Source organism: Scyliorhinus canicula, chromosome 5, assembly GCF_902713615.1.
Source record: "Scyliorhinus canicula chromosome 5, sScyCan1.1, whole genome shotgun sequence".
In the NCBI taxonomy this organism is placed as follows: Eukaryota; Metazoa; Chordata; class Chondrichthyes; order Carcharhiniformes; family Scyliorhinidae; genus Scyliorhinus; species Scyliorhinus canicula.
The window spans coordinates 226,884,986-226,902,054 of NC_052150.1; the positions used below are offsets into that span (position 1 = coordinate 226,884,986).

The 17,069-nt window shown below is 45.2% G+C and overlaps 1 protein-coding gene across 1 annotated transcript in view; it reads right to left on the bottom strand.

The window, feature by feature from the left end:
- Positions 1-1,201: 1,201 nt before the first annotated feature.
- LOC119965657 (ankyrin-3-like) overlaps positions 1,202-17,069 on the bottom strand; it is a 30,647-nt gene continuing 14,779 nt past the window's right edge. Inside the window, exon 2 of the mRNA XM_038796424.1 lies at positions 1,202-2,501. Within this exon, the coding sequence (XP_038652352.1) occupies positions 1,375-2,501 (1,127 nt within the window). The 3' untranslated portion in view covers positions 1,202-1,374. The remainder of the gene's footprint in view (positions 2,502-17,069) is intronic.

A 17,069-nucleotide genomic window follows, 5' to 3' on the forward strand; every position in this document is an offset into this window, starting at 1 on the left:
CTTTGGTACTGGAATTCTTTGAGGAGATATCAGCCAGAGTAGATGGAGGAGAAATAGTTGATATTGCATATTTGCATTTTATAAAGGCTTTTGATAAGATGCCACAAGGCCATCAAGCAAGATAGGAGCTCATGCATTTGCAGGGAATATTCTGGCCTGGGTAAAGAGTTGGCTAACTAACAAAAAGCAATAAGTAGAGATAAGGAGGGCAGTAATCAGCGGAGAGCCACAAAGTTCAGTTCTGGGACTGCAACACTTCACAATATATTATGATTTAGGGGAAGGAACAGTGTACCGTCGCCAAATTTGCAGATGATACAAAGGTGGGAGGGAAGGCATAAGACCATAAGAAATAGGAACAGGAGTAGGCCATTCGGCCCTTCGAGTCTGAATGGTTGCAAGGGGGATATAAATAACTTAGAGAGATATTGACAGGTTAGGTAGGAGGGGAGCAGCATGTTGGCGCAGTGGTTAGCTCTGCAGTCTCACGGCGCCGATCTCAGGTTCAATCCCGGCTCTGGGTCACTGTCCATGTGGAGTTTGCACATTCTCCCCGTGTTTGTGTGGGTTTCACCCCCAAAACCCAAAGATGTGCAGGTTAGGTGAATTGGCCAAGCTAAATTGCCCCTTAATTGGAAAAGATGAATTGGGAACTCTAAATTTATTAAAACAAAGGTGGTTTAGGGAGGCAGAAAATTGGCAAATGGAATTCAACGTGAGAAAATGTGAGGTTGTTCATTTTGGAAGAGAGAATGAGAAGGCGGATTATCATTTAAAAGCGGAAAGATTGTAGGAAGCTGCAATGTGTGGGCGGCACGGTAGCACAGTGGTTAGCACTGTCGCTTCATAGCGCCAGGGTCCCAGTTTTGATTCCCGGCTTGGGTCACTGTCTGTGAGGTGTCTGCACGTTCTGCCCGTGTCTGCGTGGGTTTCCTCCGGGAGCTCCGGTTTCCTCCCACAAGTCCCGAAAGACGTGCTGTTAGATAATTTGGACATTCTGAATTCTCCCTCCGTGTACCCGAACAGGCGCCGGAATGTGGCGATGAGGGGATTTTCACAGTAACTTCGTTGCAGTGTTAATGTAAGCATACTTGTGACAGTAAAGATTATTATTCTTATTGCTATAAATCTGAAACTTCTGTCCCCAAAAAACTGCTCAGGGGTCAATTGAAAATGTCAAAACTGAGATTGCCACATTTTTTGCTAGGTAATAATATTGAGGGACTGGGAAGCTAGGCAGCTAAATGAGATTTAGATTGAGATCAGCCATGGTCTAACTGAATGATTGAACATGATCTAATTTCTTGAGAGGTTGAATGCCCGATTTCAGTTCCTACACACCCATGTTCCTAATAGTAAAATTTCTAATGACAATCAGAAATCAGGCAAACTGAAGTAATAACTAATGTTTGACCGAGATCTGTGTTCTTTGGAAGCCCTGGGAAGCCCTTGCATCCAGGAGGTACAGAATGAAGCCAATCCTGTAAGACTGAAAGGCCAGGGCATGATCCTGGTAGGCACACCAATGAAGGAAATTCTTTCACCCAATTCTACAGGGAGATCGTCTAGCTCTACTTCCAGCTGTGGGCACTCAAACAGGAGCTGTCTGAGGTCCTGAAACGCCAAGCGTTCAATCAGCAGTCTGGCTGAGTCTGTTGTTAGTGTTTGGGGGTTAACACACTGCAAATCCAAATCAGCCCCATACATCAGGAGAAGTTTGGACATTCTTGGAAAGTTGAGGTGCAAAGCATAATACAGTGGAGTGCAACCAAACCTGTCTTTGGCATCTATCCCAAGATAATTTCCCTCAATGAGATATTGAACCACTGCTACGTTTCCGAAGCACACCGCTCTGTGCAGGAAAGTTTGTCCCTGCACATTTGTGGAATTGATGTCTGCTCCAAGGTCTATTAATAGCTTCACTGTCTCTAAAAACCCTTTGGTGCAAGCCAGCCACAGCGGAGTGATCATGTTCTCTGTGCAGCTATTGACAACGGTCTTGATCGATTCAGATTCTACAATGATGCTCCTCAGCCATTGAGTGTCTTTGAACTTCACAGCACAATGGATGTCCAACAAAGAAGACTGCAGCTTCACTTTGGCACTTAATGCTTCAACAATGTCTTGGTAATCTAATATCTCTGCCAGCTGCATTGCACTTTTACCAGTAATATGTTCCACTAATTCATTGTCCACTGGCTTTTGTTGAAGCATCTTAATAGGCCATTTTGGTTGCCATGGAGGGTTAATGGTCAGATCTACTAGACATTCCCAAGAGTCAGAAAGGTACCACAGAAATTCTATCATCTCTGGTCTGTTTGCACAGGCTGCTTGGTGAAGAAGGGTGAAGCCATTCTCGTTCCTCACAAATGCATCCAAGCATAGCTCCTTATCTCCTGAGTTGAATTCCGATTCGCTAAAGTGTTCTCTGTTGAGGAGGTAGAAGAGGGGTTTCCAATCATTTTGGGCCACTGCTTTGAACAACTGCTGGATTTCAGCATCTATTCAACAAAAACAAATGGATTAACAAATAGATAATGATGATCAAGAGTGCATCACAGCAAAAGTACAGTGAAATGGATTAGCAAAGATAGACAATAAATTTCAAAGTAGAGCCACACTACACAAGAACGCAAGAGCAGGAGTGCATCACATGGCCCATCGCGCCGACTCTGCCGATTAATACATGGCTTCAACTCCACTTTCCTGCCTGCTTTCCATATCAAAGAACAAAGAACAAAGAAAAGTACAGCACAGGAACAGGCCCTTCGGCCCCCCCAAGCCCGTGCCGACCATGCTGCTTGTCGAAACTAAAATCTTCGACACTTCCTGGGTCCATATCCCTCTATTCCCATCCTATTCATGTATTTGTCAAGATGCCCCTTAAACGTCACTATCGTCCCTACTTCCACCACCTCCTCCGGCAGCGAGTTCCAGGCACCCACTACCCTCTGTGTAAAAAACTTACCTCGTACATCTCCTCGAATCCTTGCCCCTCGCACCTTAAACCTATGCCCCGTAGTAATTGACCCCTCTACCCTGTGAAAAAGTCTCTGACTATCCACTCTGTCTATGCCCCTCATCATTTTGTAGACCTCTATCAGGTCGCCCCTCAACCTCTTTTGTTATCCCCTCAATATCCCCGGAAATTGGCAGAGGAATCAAAAATCTGTTTATTCCAGCCTTAAATATATAGAACAATGGAGCTTCTCCGATACTCATTAACCTTCTATACATTTTTGGAGCTTCACAATTTACATTCCGAACCAATCTTTGCGTCTTTAGAAAATTTGACAACCATCCCTTCAATCATTGACCTAAGTCATCTGCAGTATATAAATTGTAAACAGTTGAAGTCCCAGCATTGACCCCTGTGGCATCAATTGTGTTGCGCTTACAATGTTGCTTTGAGAAACAACAGTGGTGATCACCAGAAAATGAACCGCTCGGAAACATGGAAATGGTCAGTTCCACGAAGGGACATGTAAAAATAAGGGCAAAGGAACGCTCCTGTCAGTGGATGGATCATATTTTAACTAACAATCAACCAAGGAAGGGAATAAAGTCACTGTGAGGATGAGTTTAAGGTTAAGGTATCGATAAACTGTGTGGTGTTTGGACCAAACAGTTGATGAAGGAAGGAAATGTCATAATGAAGTGCTTCGAGAGGTTGATCATGACGCGTATCACCTCCATGCTCCCAGAACGCCTTGATCCATTGCAATTCACATACCGTCACAACCGGTCCACAGCAGATGCCATTTCCCTGGCCCTACACTCATCCCCAGAGCATCTCGATAACAAGGACTCCTACATCAGACTCCTATTTCATTTTCATTTCATTTTTTCATATTTATCGACTACAGCTCCGCCTTCAACACCATAATCCCAGCCAAGCTCATTTCAAAGCTCCAAAACCTAGGACATGGCCCCCTACTCTGCAACTGGATCCTTGATTTTCTGACCAACAGAACACAATCAGTAAGAATGAACAACAACACCTCCTCCACAATAGTCCTCAATACCGGGGCCCCGCAAGGCTACATACTTAGCCCCCTACTCTACTCCCTGTACACACATGACTGCGTGACAAAATTTGGTTCCAACTCCATCTACAGGTTTGCTGAAGATACGACCATAGTGGGCCGGAACTCGAATAACAGCGATTCAGAATACAGGAGGGAGATAGAGAACCTAGTGGAGTGGTGCATCGACAACAATCTCTCCCTCAATGCTAGCAAAACTAAAGAGCTGGCCATTGACTTCAGGAAGCAAAGTACTGTACACACCCCTGTCAGCATCAACGGGGCCGAGGTGGAGATGGTTAGCAGTTTCAAATTCATTGGGGTGCACATCTCCAAAAACCTGTCCTGGTCCACCCACGTCAACGCTACCACCAAGAAAGCACAACAGCGCCTATACTTCCTCAGGAAACTAAGAAAATTTGGCCTGTCCACATTAACCCTTACCAACTTTTACAGATGCACCATAGAAAGCATCCTATCTGGCTGCATCACAGCCTGGTATGGCAACTGCTCGGCCCAGGACTGCAGGAAACTTCAGAGAGACGTGAACACCGCCCAATCCATCACACGAACCTGCCTCCCATCCATTGACTCTGTCTACACCTCCCGCTGCCTGGGGAAAGTGGGCAGCATAATCAAAGACCCCTCCCACCCGGCTTACTCACTCTTCCAACTTCTTTCATCGAGCAGGAGATACAGAAGTCTGAGAACACGCACAAACAGACGCAAAAACAGCTTCTTCCCCGCTGTTACCAGACTCCTAAATGACCATCTTATGGACTGACCTCATTAACATTACACGCTGTATGCTTCATCCGATGTCAGTGTTTACGTGGTTACATTGTGTACCTTGTGTTGCCCTATTATGTATTTTCTTTTCTTCCCTTTTCTTCCCATGCACTTAATGATCTGTTGAGCTGCTTACAGAAAAATACTTTTCACTGTAACTCGTACCATTTGACAATAAACAATCCAATCCAATCCAAATCTCTAACTTCACAAAGGATCCCTGCATTTTCCACAGTTCTCCAAGGGTGGACCGCCTTCATTCACTTTCAGGGTCTAACTTAACACAGTGCAATAAATAGGCACCCTAGAAAGAGAATAACATATTGAACAACCTCAATTTGTCGTGGATCAGGAAGACACTTGATGAAGTAATTGGAGTGTATTTATGTAAATGTGATATAATCCAAATACAGGACAAAGTCTGTGGCTTTGCTATTAACTCTGACCCTTCACTATGTAAAATGGCTATTCACAGTGGGGACCGAATGAGACTCAGGTAACCCTTGAAGAGTGTTATGGGCCAAGGTTTAGAGAACCCCAAAGTGTATCCATGGAGTTCAATTGACCCACAACTTTTAATAGATTGTGGTTATGGGGAGCACACGGGCCTTCTCTGCAGGTGTGATGCAAAAGAAATCTACAGTACTTTTAAATTAAAACACTGTTTATTTATGAAACAAGTTAACACTTTATAAACCCACAGTAAACACCTTAACAACTAGCAACATCAATAAATCCCCCAAAGAATACAGTATTCTCTAAGTAACTCTTAATATTTCCTTGCAACATCCATAAGACAAAAAGAACCCTTTTTACAGAAAGACATCAGGTTTAACTTCACTACTGAGAACAGTTACTACTTTGAAATTACAAAATGAACTTTCATAAGTTTGCAGAGATTCATCCACATCTTGCTGTGACTGCAGCTTCTCCAAATCTAAAATGAAACTAAACACACCCTGTAGCTGGGAGCCCAAAGTGATAGTAAAGCAGACAGACACCCCAGCTCCACCCACACTCTGACATCACTGATAAACACCCATTTCTTAAAGGTACATCCACTACAGCTATTTTATAAACCCCCATTTCTTAAAGGTACTCTCACATGACAAGAGAAAGGGGTTTATTGTGTCATGATGTCAGTAGTCACCTTGCACATGGGAAAGGCAACCTGTCCTGACAAGGACCCAACTTTTTGCTTTACCTCTGGTCACCAACCAGGATAGGTCCAGAATGGATTCAACCAGTATTCCAACATAATATCAGCAAGTTAAGGGTAAATTTTAGGATATTAGGTGAGGCTAGGCAAGCAGCAGTTAGTTTGGGCCATCCAACATCATAAAGGCCAAAGTATCTGAAGCATGTAATGCACAAAACTTGGTTATGCAGGCACAGGACATATATCACCATTCCTTCACTGTCACTGGGTCAAAATCTTGGAACTCCTTTGCTAATAGCACTACGGGTACACCATGGTTGAAGGAGGCAGCTCACCACCACCTTAAGTGCAATTAGGAATGGACAATAAATGCATTTCGTGCTCATCCCTAATTGCCCTTCTGAAGGTGCTGGTGAGCTGCCTTCTTGAACTGCTGCAGTCGCTGTGATATAGGTGCAGCCAGAGTGCTGTTAGGGAGGGAGATCAAGAATCTTCACTCAGCAATTGTGAAGGAACGGTGATACAGTTCAAAGTCAGAATGGTGGGTGGTTTGGAATAGAACTTCCAGGTGGTAACGTTCCCATGTGTCAGTTACCGTTGTCCTTCTAGATGGTAGGGCTAATGGATTTGGAAAGTGCTGTCTCAGGACACTTGGAAATCTTGCTGTGCATCTTGTTGACGGTAGGCACTGTTGCCCCTGTGTGTCAGAGGTGGAGGAAGTGATTTTTTTGGGTAGAATGCCAATCAAGCGGGTTGCTTTGTTCTGGTTGGTGTCAGGTTTCTTGAGTGCCGTTGGAGTTGCACTCAGCCAGGCAAGTGGGGAGCATTCCATCACACTCCTGATTGGATTGGATTTGATTTATTGTCACTTGTACCGAGGTACAGTGAAAAGTATTGTTCAGTGTATCGTCCAAACAGATCGTTCCACACATGAAAAACATAGGACATACATAAATACACAATGTAAATACATAGCTACAGGCATCGGGCGAAGCATACGGAATGTAGTACTTCTCAGTTGAGAATAATACGATTTACAGTGCAGGAGGCCATTGGGCCCATCGAGTGTGAACCGGCCCTTGGAAAGAGCACCCTACTTAAGCCCACACCTCCACCCTATCCCCGTAACCCAGTAACCCCACCTAACACTAAGGGCAATTTAGCATGCCCAATCCACCTAACCTGCACATCTTTGGACTGTGAGAGGAAACCGGAGCACTCAGAGGAAACCCACACAGACACAGGGAGAACGTGCAGACTCCGCACAGTCAGTGACACAAGCCTGGAATTGAATTGAGGACCCTGGAGCTGTGATGTAACAGTGCTAACCACTATGCGACTGTGCCACCCATAATTAAATTGTTTAAGCTTGTGAAATGAGGTGTTCAATCTATCTTTATGGGCAATGGGCAAATTGAATGAACGACTAGCACTTGGCTCTTGCTTTAAACCATACAGTTTTATGAACTCTTGATCAATCTCATGTAGTGTTTAACAGTTAGCGTTATTCTGAAGGATTTCCAAATCAAAGATAGGTTATGTTGCCATTCAAAGATGCAAGCAGATGGTGAATTATTTCATCCTCACATTGTTCATAATGCACTATGGCGATATAAATCAGACAATAACAATAATAATCTTTATTTGTGTCACAAGTAGGCTGACATTAACACTGCAATGAAGTTATTGTGAAAATCCCCTAGTCGCCACACTCCGGCGCCTGTTCGGGTACACTGAGGAAGAATTCAGAATGTTCAATTCACCTAACAGCACGTCTTTCGGGACTTGTGGGAGGAATCCGGAGCACCAGGAGGAAGCCCATGCAGACACGGGGAGAACGTGCAGACTCTGCACAGACAGTGACCCAAGCCGGGAATCAAACCCAGGTCCCTGGTGCTGTGAAGCTACAGTGCTAACCACTGTGCTACTGTGCCGCCTATCAATAGTCGTCGTCAAGAGTTATCCCAGTTCCCTCTTAGCAACTACTTTTACAACTCTGAATTTGCAAATTCAAAGCTTTTTTTAAAATAGGGATCTGGTGGAATTTATTAGCAACACCTTCAAATACTCCCCTCATTCGAGCAATGATAATTATATTTGAATATAATTAATCGAACATGTGTTGAATAATTGAAGATGTGTGAAGAGATCAGTTCAGTCCATAAGAGGGCCATAAGGAGTCTGGTTACAGCAGAAATGGAGCTGTTTTTGAATCTGTTAGCACGTGTTCTCAGACTTTTCTCAGAGAACACCATTGCAGATATCAGAGCAGCCTTCTCGAAGGTCAACCCCCGGAAAGCCACTGGCCTGGAAGGGGGACCCTCTCTTTACAACAATCTGAGGTCTCTATCTGCTTCAAGAAGACGACCATCACTCCTGTACCAAAAGAACGCCAGGCAGCGTGCCTTAATGACTATCGTCCATAGAACATAGAACATAGAACAGTACAGCACAGAACAGGCCCTTCAGCCCTCAATGTTGTGCCGAGCCATGATCACCCTACTCAAACCCACATATCCACCCTATACCCATAACCCAACAACCCCCCCCCTTAACATTACTTTTATTAGGACACTACGGGCAATTTAGCATGGCCAATCCACCTAACCCGCACATCTTTGGACTGTGGGAGGAAACCGGAGCACCCGGAGGAAACCCACGCACACAGGGGGAGGACGTGCAGACTCCACACAGACAGTGACCCAGCCGGGAATCGAACCTGGGACCCTGGAGCTGTGAAGCATTTATGCTAACCACCATGCTACCCTGCTGCCCCTGCTGCCAGTGGCTCTGACATCCATCATCATGAAGTGCTTCGAAAGGTTAGTCATGGCACGAATCAACTCCAGCCTCCTGGATTGTCTTGATCCACTACAGTTCGCCTATCGCTGCAACAGGTCCACAGCACACACCACCTCCATGGCCCTTGTAATTGAAAATATGGAAAGATACATCATTTGAAACATGGAAGCCTGGTAATACCTGATTTAAAAAACATGAGAGAATGTCGGGGAAAATCCCACGAAGGGTTAACAGCAGCTGCCAGGAGAGGATTGTAAAATGCAGATAGCCTTGGTCAAGCAGGCTTAGCAAACAAACCAAGCAGGTCTTTCAAGACACAATCAGTGAATTTTAGTTTACAGCTAAAAGCAATGTTTCACACCTCCCTTTGAAGTTAGGTAAGCAGGTGGAAAAGGATGGATGAGGTTCAACTGAATTAGGTGACTGTTTAAATGTGAGGCAAGTCTTTTAAACTCACCACCAATTGAATCTTTAGTATAAAGCTAAAAGCAATATTTCACACCTTCATTGAAGTTAAGTAAGCAGCTGTATTAGGTGACAGTTCTAGGTGTGAAATTTTGCTTGACATCAGGTAAATTAAAGAAAGTCTACAAGGACACAAATTAGACCCACATCAAAGTCAGAATTATGAGCTGGGGACACAATTTGATAATAATAAAACTATAGAAATGACAGGAATCAAAAGTCATACCACGTTGAAATCAAAGCATTTTTGAACATCACAAAGGAAACAGTGCAATCAGAGATCTATAAGATGAGGTCATGCTCAAAATGAATACTTAGTCGTGTTAGAAAAATACAGATTAAAGGTACCTTTTACAATCCAAGTGAAATAAAAGTTACTTTACAATAAAGTCATAAAAACGTAATAACTTAGAAAGATATATAAATCCTGAGAAAGGGGGCAGTAGGCAGAGAAGCAGAGAAGGAACAAGAGTCAGCTCAGAGTCAGCTCTCATAGCTCGGTCATGGGAAAGGGACAGAGCAAAGCAGCCGAGCTAAAACAGCTAATACATCTGAGGAAGACAAAAAGCTAAAGAAGAGTGATTGTCAAGGTGGACGTGAAGGTCTCTTCAACCAATCAGGAGAATCCAGAAGCAAGATCTTTTTACTTTTCTGCAAAGACAGTGATTGCATCTTTTAAAAGAAAAAATATAATAATAAAATAACTTTAAAGTTTTAACCTGAAACAGTGGTTATTACAAAGCCTACTTTACTTACTTAGCAACGCAGGACCCAGGATATTGATGCCACTAAGGGGTAAGTAGGTAAAATTATTCTGTGAAGATATGGGTTATACCGGGGGATAACATGAAAACATAGTTTGATATGAATAGCACCCACCTAAGCCTGCACAGGAGTCAGGGAGTGATAATCCATGTACACCATTTAGAATATTGACCTTTTTGGTATAGCGGGAATTCTAAAAATAATGGTGAGTTTTTAACTTCACCCTGCACTCTACCCTGACAGGGCACACATGGTCTTTCTCTTTCCAGTGGAGACACTTAGTGAGTACAGACAGGTTTGATTGAAACATATCACACTCACCACGTGGATTGTAGCAGATTGGTTAGTTAGTCTGAGTAGCTATAGCAGGATTAGCAGGAGAGTCGAATCCAAGTAGAAGAATCGTTAACAATTTAATAAATAACAAGAAAAAACAGCAAAAGAGGTGCCAATACTAACCACGAGGCGAAGGTGGGCATTCCATTGCAGAAAACGGCAGTTTTAATTTGCAGCCATCTTGGAAAAGGAGCCGCACATGCGCATTTGCGCGAAGAGCGCACAGAATGGGAAGGTCCGTTTGCACATGCACGAGAAGCCGCGCATGCGCAATTGCAAAAAAGGCCCCAAGTAAAGGAACAGCGATCTGCGCATGCGCAATTGCTTCCTACACTCTACATCACAAAATTTGTGACGTCAGAGGCCCCGGATCACGCCCACTTAAAGTAGAAATATCCCAAAACAAGAAAAAAAAATTTTAAGCCTCAAAACAAGATTCTTTCATCTGGAACGACAGCACAATGCCTGAAATTCGCCCAGTAGCTGAAAGTAACCTCCGCAGAACCCAGCAACAAGCAGTTAGCACCGCCCCAGAAGATGATATGTTTTTTGTAGACAACGACTCAGACAAAGGTTTCATCTTGGGAGATGACTACCCCAGTGCCAAATCCGAAACGCAACTAGAAGTGTTGAACTTTGAAGATCCCAACGATGAGTTCTTCAGATTGGGTAATCTTCAGCCCAGCATATACGACATCCCGACTCATGAGTGCAAGATTATGCTGCGGCCAAGAGACATAGAGCGGCACAAGCCCACAGACAGCGGCCTGCTGCCACACAGGGAGTGGTCCATGCACCGCAAAGAGTCCCCGACTCCACACAGGGAGTGGTCCACACACCACGAAGAGTCCCCGACTCCACACAGGGAGTGGTCCACACACCACGAAGAGTCCCCGACTCCACACAGGGAGTGGTGCACACACCACGAAGGGTCCCCGACTCCACACAGGGAGTGGTCCACGCACCGCGAAGAGTCCCGACTCCACACAGGGAGTGGTCCATGCACCGCGAAGAGTCCCTGACTCCACACAGGGAGTGGTCCACACACCACGAAGAGTCCCGACTCCACACAGGGAGTGGTCCACGCACCGCGAAGAGTCCCCGACTCCACACAGAGAGTGGTCCACACACCACGAAGGGTCCCAGCCTCCTTACAGAAAGCGATGAAAGACTCCACAGCTAGACAACTTCACGTCTCCGCACAGAACGTGACTCCAGTGACACAAGCCTCCACAGCGAGCTCGTGGACAGCCTCCACGATAGAAGCAACGCGAGACTCCAGAGCGCAGTCCTTGCGTGAACAAAAAGTGATGACAGTCTCCACAGCGAGACCAATACACGATTCCACACAGGGAACGCTGCAAGACTCTACAGAGGGAGTGACACAAGCCTCCACAGCGAGCTCGTGGACAGACTCCACGATGGAAGGAACGCAAGACTCCAGAGCGCAGTCCTTGCATGAACAAATGAACAAGTCCATGAGGGTCTAGCAACCTCCTCTGAGCAACCAGCAGCAGACGATACAGGTCTGCCACGCTCAAATGAACAACAGAAAGACTGACAGTCTACCACGCTCCAGTGAACAACAAGAAGCTACTGAGGCTCTACCCACTGTCTGTGCGACAAGTGACAACGGCATCCCACTTCCCATACCAGACGTGCAACGTGACAGACCTCAGATAGTGTGTACAGAGGCACTCGACAATCACAGTGAGACCACTGGTGACTCCGGTGACACCACGTTAATTCAAACCTCATCCACTCGAGCCTCTCCACAAGCAAATTAATTCCTGAATGTTTTGACTCCGGATGTGGAGCATCAAGAAACCTCAGAAGAAGCAAGTGAACCTGCGATGACTCCGGATGGAGAGCGTCAAGGCACCAAAGCTGATTCAGGTGAACCAGAAAGAGCTCCAGACGGGGAGCATCGACAGGCCAAAGCTGATTCCAGTAAGCCGGACATGACTCCAGACAGGGAGCGCCGCGAACTCAATGGCGGCACGCTCATGGAAACAGCAGATGCCACAAAAGACACTGACACGAGTAACTGTGTGAAGGACTCGTATTATCCACAGAGTGTGGTCCTTGAGCGCAGCAAACACAACAACAAAACCATCCAACACAACAACAACATCAAAGACAATAACAAGAAGCGTACCAAAGGCAACAACATCGACAACAAGCATGACAAAAACAACACCGACTGGTACGACATGGTACAACTCTGCAAATGCGGGACACTGGTACTGCTCAGCTCAGTACAATGACATACCATAGCAGGACGATGCATCTTACCAATTCAAGTTTGCTACACTACCAACAGGCAACCCAGCTTTAAGGACAGATGCCATCAAGAATTGCTACCATAAGCATCGAAAAAAAAAGACTCCAAATCAGTCGATGAAGTGATTTGAACACTTGAACACCTCCTGATGACCAAACACCTGGACACTGATGGCGTTCACAAGGGAATGACAACGTCACCATTGGCACTTCCATACCAGACCATATGACTTCATGAACTTTGGACTCATAACTTTTATTTTGTATTGTGTTATCCTCAAAGTCATCACAACTATTATTTGGTCTTATATACTATTGTGTAGTCATCACAGTCATCATAACTTGTACATAGCATCACTTATCTACCTGTTTTTGTTCAATTTTCTTTAACACTGTTCAGAAAATATGTGACATGAAAAAAGGGGGGATGTGGTGATATGCATCACTGGTAATACACAAGGGGTTAATGTAAATACACATAGACTAAATGAACACTAGAGGGGCACCAGAGACATCATGACAGTCAGACATTCAACCAATAGGTCAGTAAGATAGGACACGACCAATGGGCAGTCAAGACACACACAGAGGTGACACTACCACAAGGGGGCTACCCATATAAAAGGACACAGCACACATGATCTTTCTCTTTCCAGTGGAGACACTTAGTGAGTACAGACAGAGTTGATTGAAACACATCACACCCACCACATGGATTGTAGCAGACTGGTTCGTCAGTCTGAGTAGCTATAGCAGGATTAACAGGAGAATCGAATCCAAATAGGAGAATCGTTAACAGTTTAATAAATGTGTTAAAGCTATCTCTGAGTCTGAACCTTCCTTTGTCAGAGTGCACAACAAGGAAGCAGCGTACGCTATGTCAAGAGCATAACAAAACAGCCCTGGCTCTTCCCTCTGCGACTGGATCCTGAACTTTCTCACCCACAGACCACAATAAGTAAGGATAGGCAACACTTCCTCCACGATCATCCTCAACACCGGTGCCCCACAAGACTGTGTCCTCAGCCCCCTACTATACTCCTTATACACCTATGACTGTGTGGCCAAATTCCCCTCCAACTCAATTTTCAAATTTACTGATGACACCACCGTAGTGGGTCGGATTTCAAACAATGATGAGACAGAGTACAGGAATGAGACAGAGAATCTGGTGAACTAGTGCGACGTCAATAATCTCTCCCTCGATGTCAACAAAATGAAGGAGATTGTCATCGATTTCAAGAAGTGTAGTGGAGAACATGCCCCTGTCTACATCAATGGGAACGAAGTAGAAAGGGTCGAGAGCATCAAGTTTTTAGGTGTACAGATCAGCAACAGCCTGTCCTGGCCCCCTATGCCGACACTATAGTTAAGAAAGCCCAACAACGACTCTACTTTCTCAGAAGACTAAGGAAATTTGGCATGTCAGCTATGACTCTCACCAACTTCTACAGATGCACCATAGAAAGCATTCTTTCTGGTTGTATCACAGCTTGGTATGGAGCCTGCTCTGCCCAAGATCGCAGGAAACTACAAAAGGTCACGAATGTAGCCCAGTCCATCACGCAAACCTGCCTCCCATCCATTTACTTTATCTAAATTCCCGAGAAAGGCAGCCAGCATAATTAAGGACCCCCACGCACCCAGGACATACTCTCTTCCACCTTCTTCCGTCAGGAAAAAGATACCAACGTTTGAGGTCAGGCACCAACCTACTCAAGAACAGCTTCTTCCCTACTGTCATCCGACTTTTGAATGGACCTACCTCGTATTAAGTTGATCTTTTCTCTACACCTTGCTATAACTGTAACATTATATCATGCAGTCTCTCCTTCCTTCCTTATGTACGGTATGCACTGTTTGTACAGAATGCAAGAAACAATACTTTTCACTGTATACTAATACATGTGACAATAATAAATCAAATCAAATTTTGTATCCCCTGCCCAATGGAAAAGGTTGGAAAAGCGAATAACCCGGGTGGGAGGAGTCTTTGATTATGTTACCCGCTTACCCACGCAGCGGGGGGTATAGACAGAGTCAATGGATCGGATGCGGGTTCCCCGTGATGGACAGGGCTGTGTTCTCAACTCTCTGTAGTTTCTTACAGTCTTGGGCTGAGCAGTTGCCATACCAGGCTGTGATGCAGCCAGATAGGGTGCTTTCTATGGTGCATCTGTAAAGCTTTGTAAGAGTTGATATGGACATGCCGAATTTCCTACGTTTTTTGAAGAGGTATAGCCATTGTTGTGCTTTCCTGGTCATAGTGTCAACGTGGATGGACCAGGACAGATTGTTGGTGATGTGCACACTTGGGAATTTGAAGTTGTTATCCATCTCAGCCTCGGCACCTTTGATGCAGACGGGTGTGTACGATACTTGGCTTCCTGAAGTCAATGACCTTAGTTTTACTGACGTTGAGGGGTAGTTTGTTGTTGTTACACCACGCCACTAGTTTCTCTATCTCCCTCCTGTACTCTGACTCATTTTTGTTCGAGATCTGACCCACTACAGTCATGTCATCAGCAAGCGTGGAGATGAAGTTGGAGCCAAATTTTGCCACACAGTTGTGTGTGTATAGGAAATATAGTAGGGGGCTAAGTACGCAGCCTTGCGGGGCCCCAGTATCGAGGACTATCGTGGAGAAGATGTTGTTTATCCTTACTGATTATGCTCAGGAAGTCGAGCATCCAGTTGCAAAGTGAGGAGCCAAGTCCTAGGTTTTGGAGTTTGGATATGAGGTTGGCTGGGATTATGGTGTTGAAGGCGGAGCTGTAGTCAATGAATTGGCGTCTGACGAGATGCTCCAGGGACGAGTGTAGGGCCAGGGAGATGCATCTCCCGATTAAACCATGGTTTCTGGTTGGGGAACGTAGGTATTTCCTTCTTTGGCATGTAATCTTCCACACACTTTCTGATGATGTCTGTGGTGGCATATTCGTTCAGGATGGCCGCTGAATTCTTGAATATGAACCACTCCACTGACTCCAAGCAGTCGCAAGACTTGTGCCTTGTAGATGATGGACTGGCTTTTGAGCGTCAGCAGGCGAGTTACTCGCTGCAGAATTCCAAGCCTCTGACCTGCTCTTCTCGCTAAGATATTTATATCACTGGTCCAGTTAAGCTTCTGGTGAATGATAACCCCCAGGATGTTGATAATGGGGGATTCAGCGGCGGTAATGCCATTGAATCTCAATGGGCGATGGTTAGATTCTCTTTTGTTGGAGATGGTTATTGCCTGGCACTTGTGTGGCCAAATGTTATTTGGCACTTGTTAACCCAAGCCTGTATATTGTCCAGATCTTTCTGCATTTGGACATGGAGAAGTTGTGAATGGTGCTGAAGATTGTGCTATCAACAAAAACATACCCACTTCTGACCTTAGGATGGAAAGAAAGTCATTGGTAAAGCAGTTGGGCGAAGACATTACCCTGAGGATCTCAAAGAACAAAGAAGAACAAAGAAAAGTACAGCACAGGAACAGGCCCTTTGGCCCTCCAAGCCTGTGCCGACCATGCTGCCCGTCTAAACTAAAATCTTCTACACTTCCTGGGTCTGTATCCTTCTATTCCCATCCATTATTTGTCAAGATGCCCCTTAAATGTCACTATCGTCCCTGCTTCCACCACCTCCTCCGGCAGCGGGTTCCAGGCACCCGCTACCCTCTGTCTAAAAAAACTTGCCTCGTACATCTCCTCTAAACGTTGCCCCTCGCACCTTAAACCTATGCCCCCTAGTAATTGACCCCTCTGCCCTGGGAAAAAGCCTCTGACTATCCACTCTGTCTATGCTCCTCATAATTTTGCAGACCTCCATCAGGTCGCCCCTCAACCTCCGTCATTCCAGTGAGAACAAACCGAGTTTATTCAACCGCTCCTCATAGCTAATGCCCTCCATACCAGGCAACATCCTGGTAAATCTCTTCTGCACCCTCTCCAAAGCCTCCACATCTTTCTTGTAGTGTGGCGACCAGAATTGAACACAATACTCCAAGTGTGGCCTAACTAAGGTTCTATACAGCTGCAACATGACTTGCCAATTCTTATACTCAATGCCCCGGCCAATGAAGGCAAGCATGCCGTATGCCTTCTTGACGACTTTCTCCACCTGTGTTGTAAGGAAATTTGGCATGTCAGCTATGACTCTCACCAACTTCTACAGATGCACCATAAAAAGCATTCTTTCTGGTTGTATCACAGCTTGGTATGGAGCCTGCTCTGCCCAAGATCGCAGGAAACTACAAAAGGTCACGAGTGTAGCCCAGTCCATCACGCAAACCAGCCTCCCATCCATTCACTTGGAGTATAGTGTTCAGTGACTTGTACACCTAGATCTCTCTGACTGTCAATACTCTTGAGGGTTCTACCGTTCACTGTATGTTCCCTACCTGCATTAGCTTCCAAAATGCATTACCTCACATTTGTCTGGATTAAACTCCATCTGCC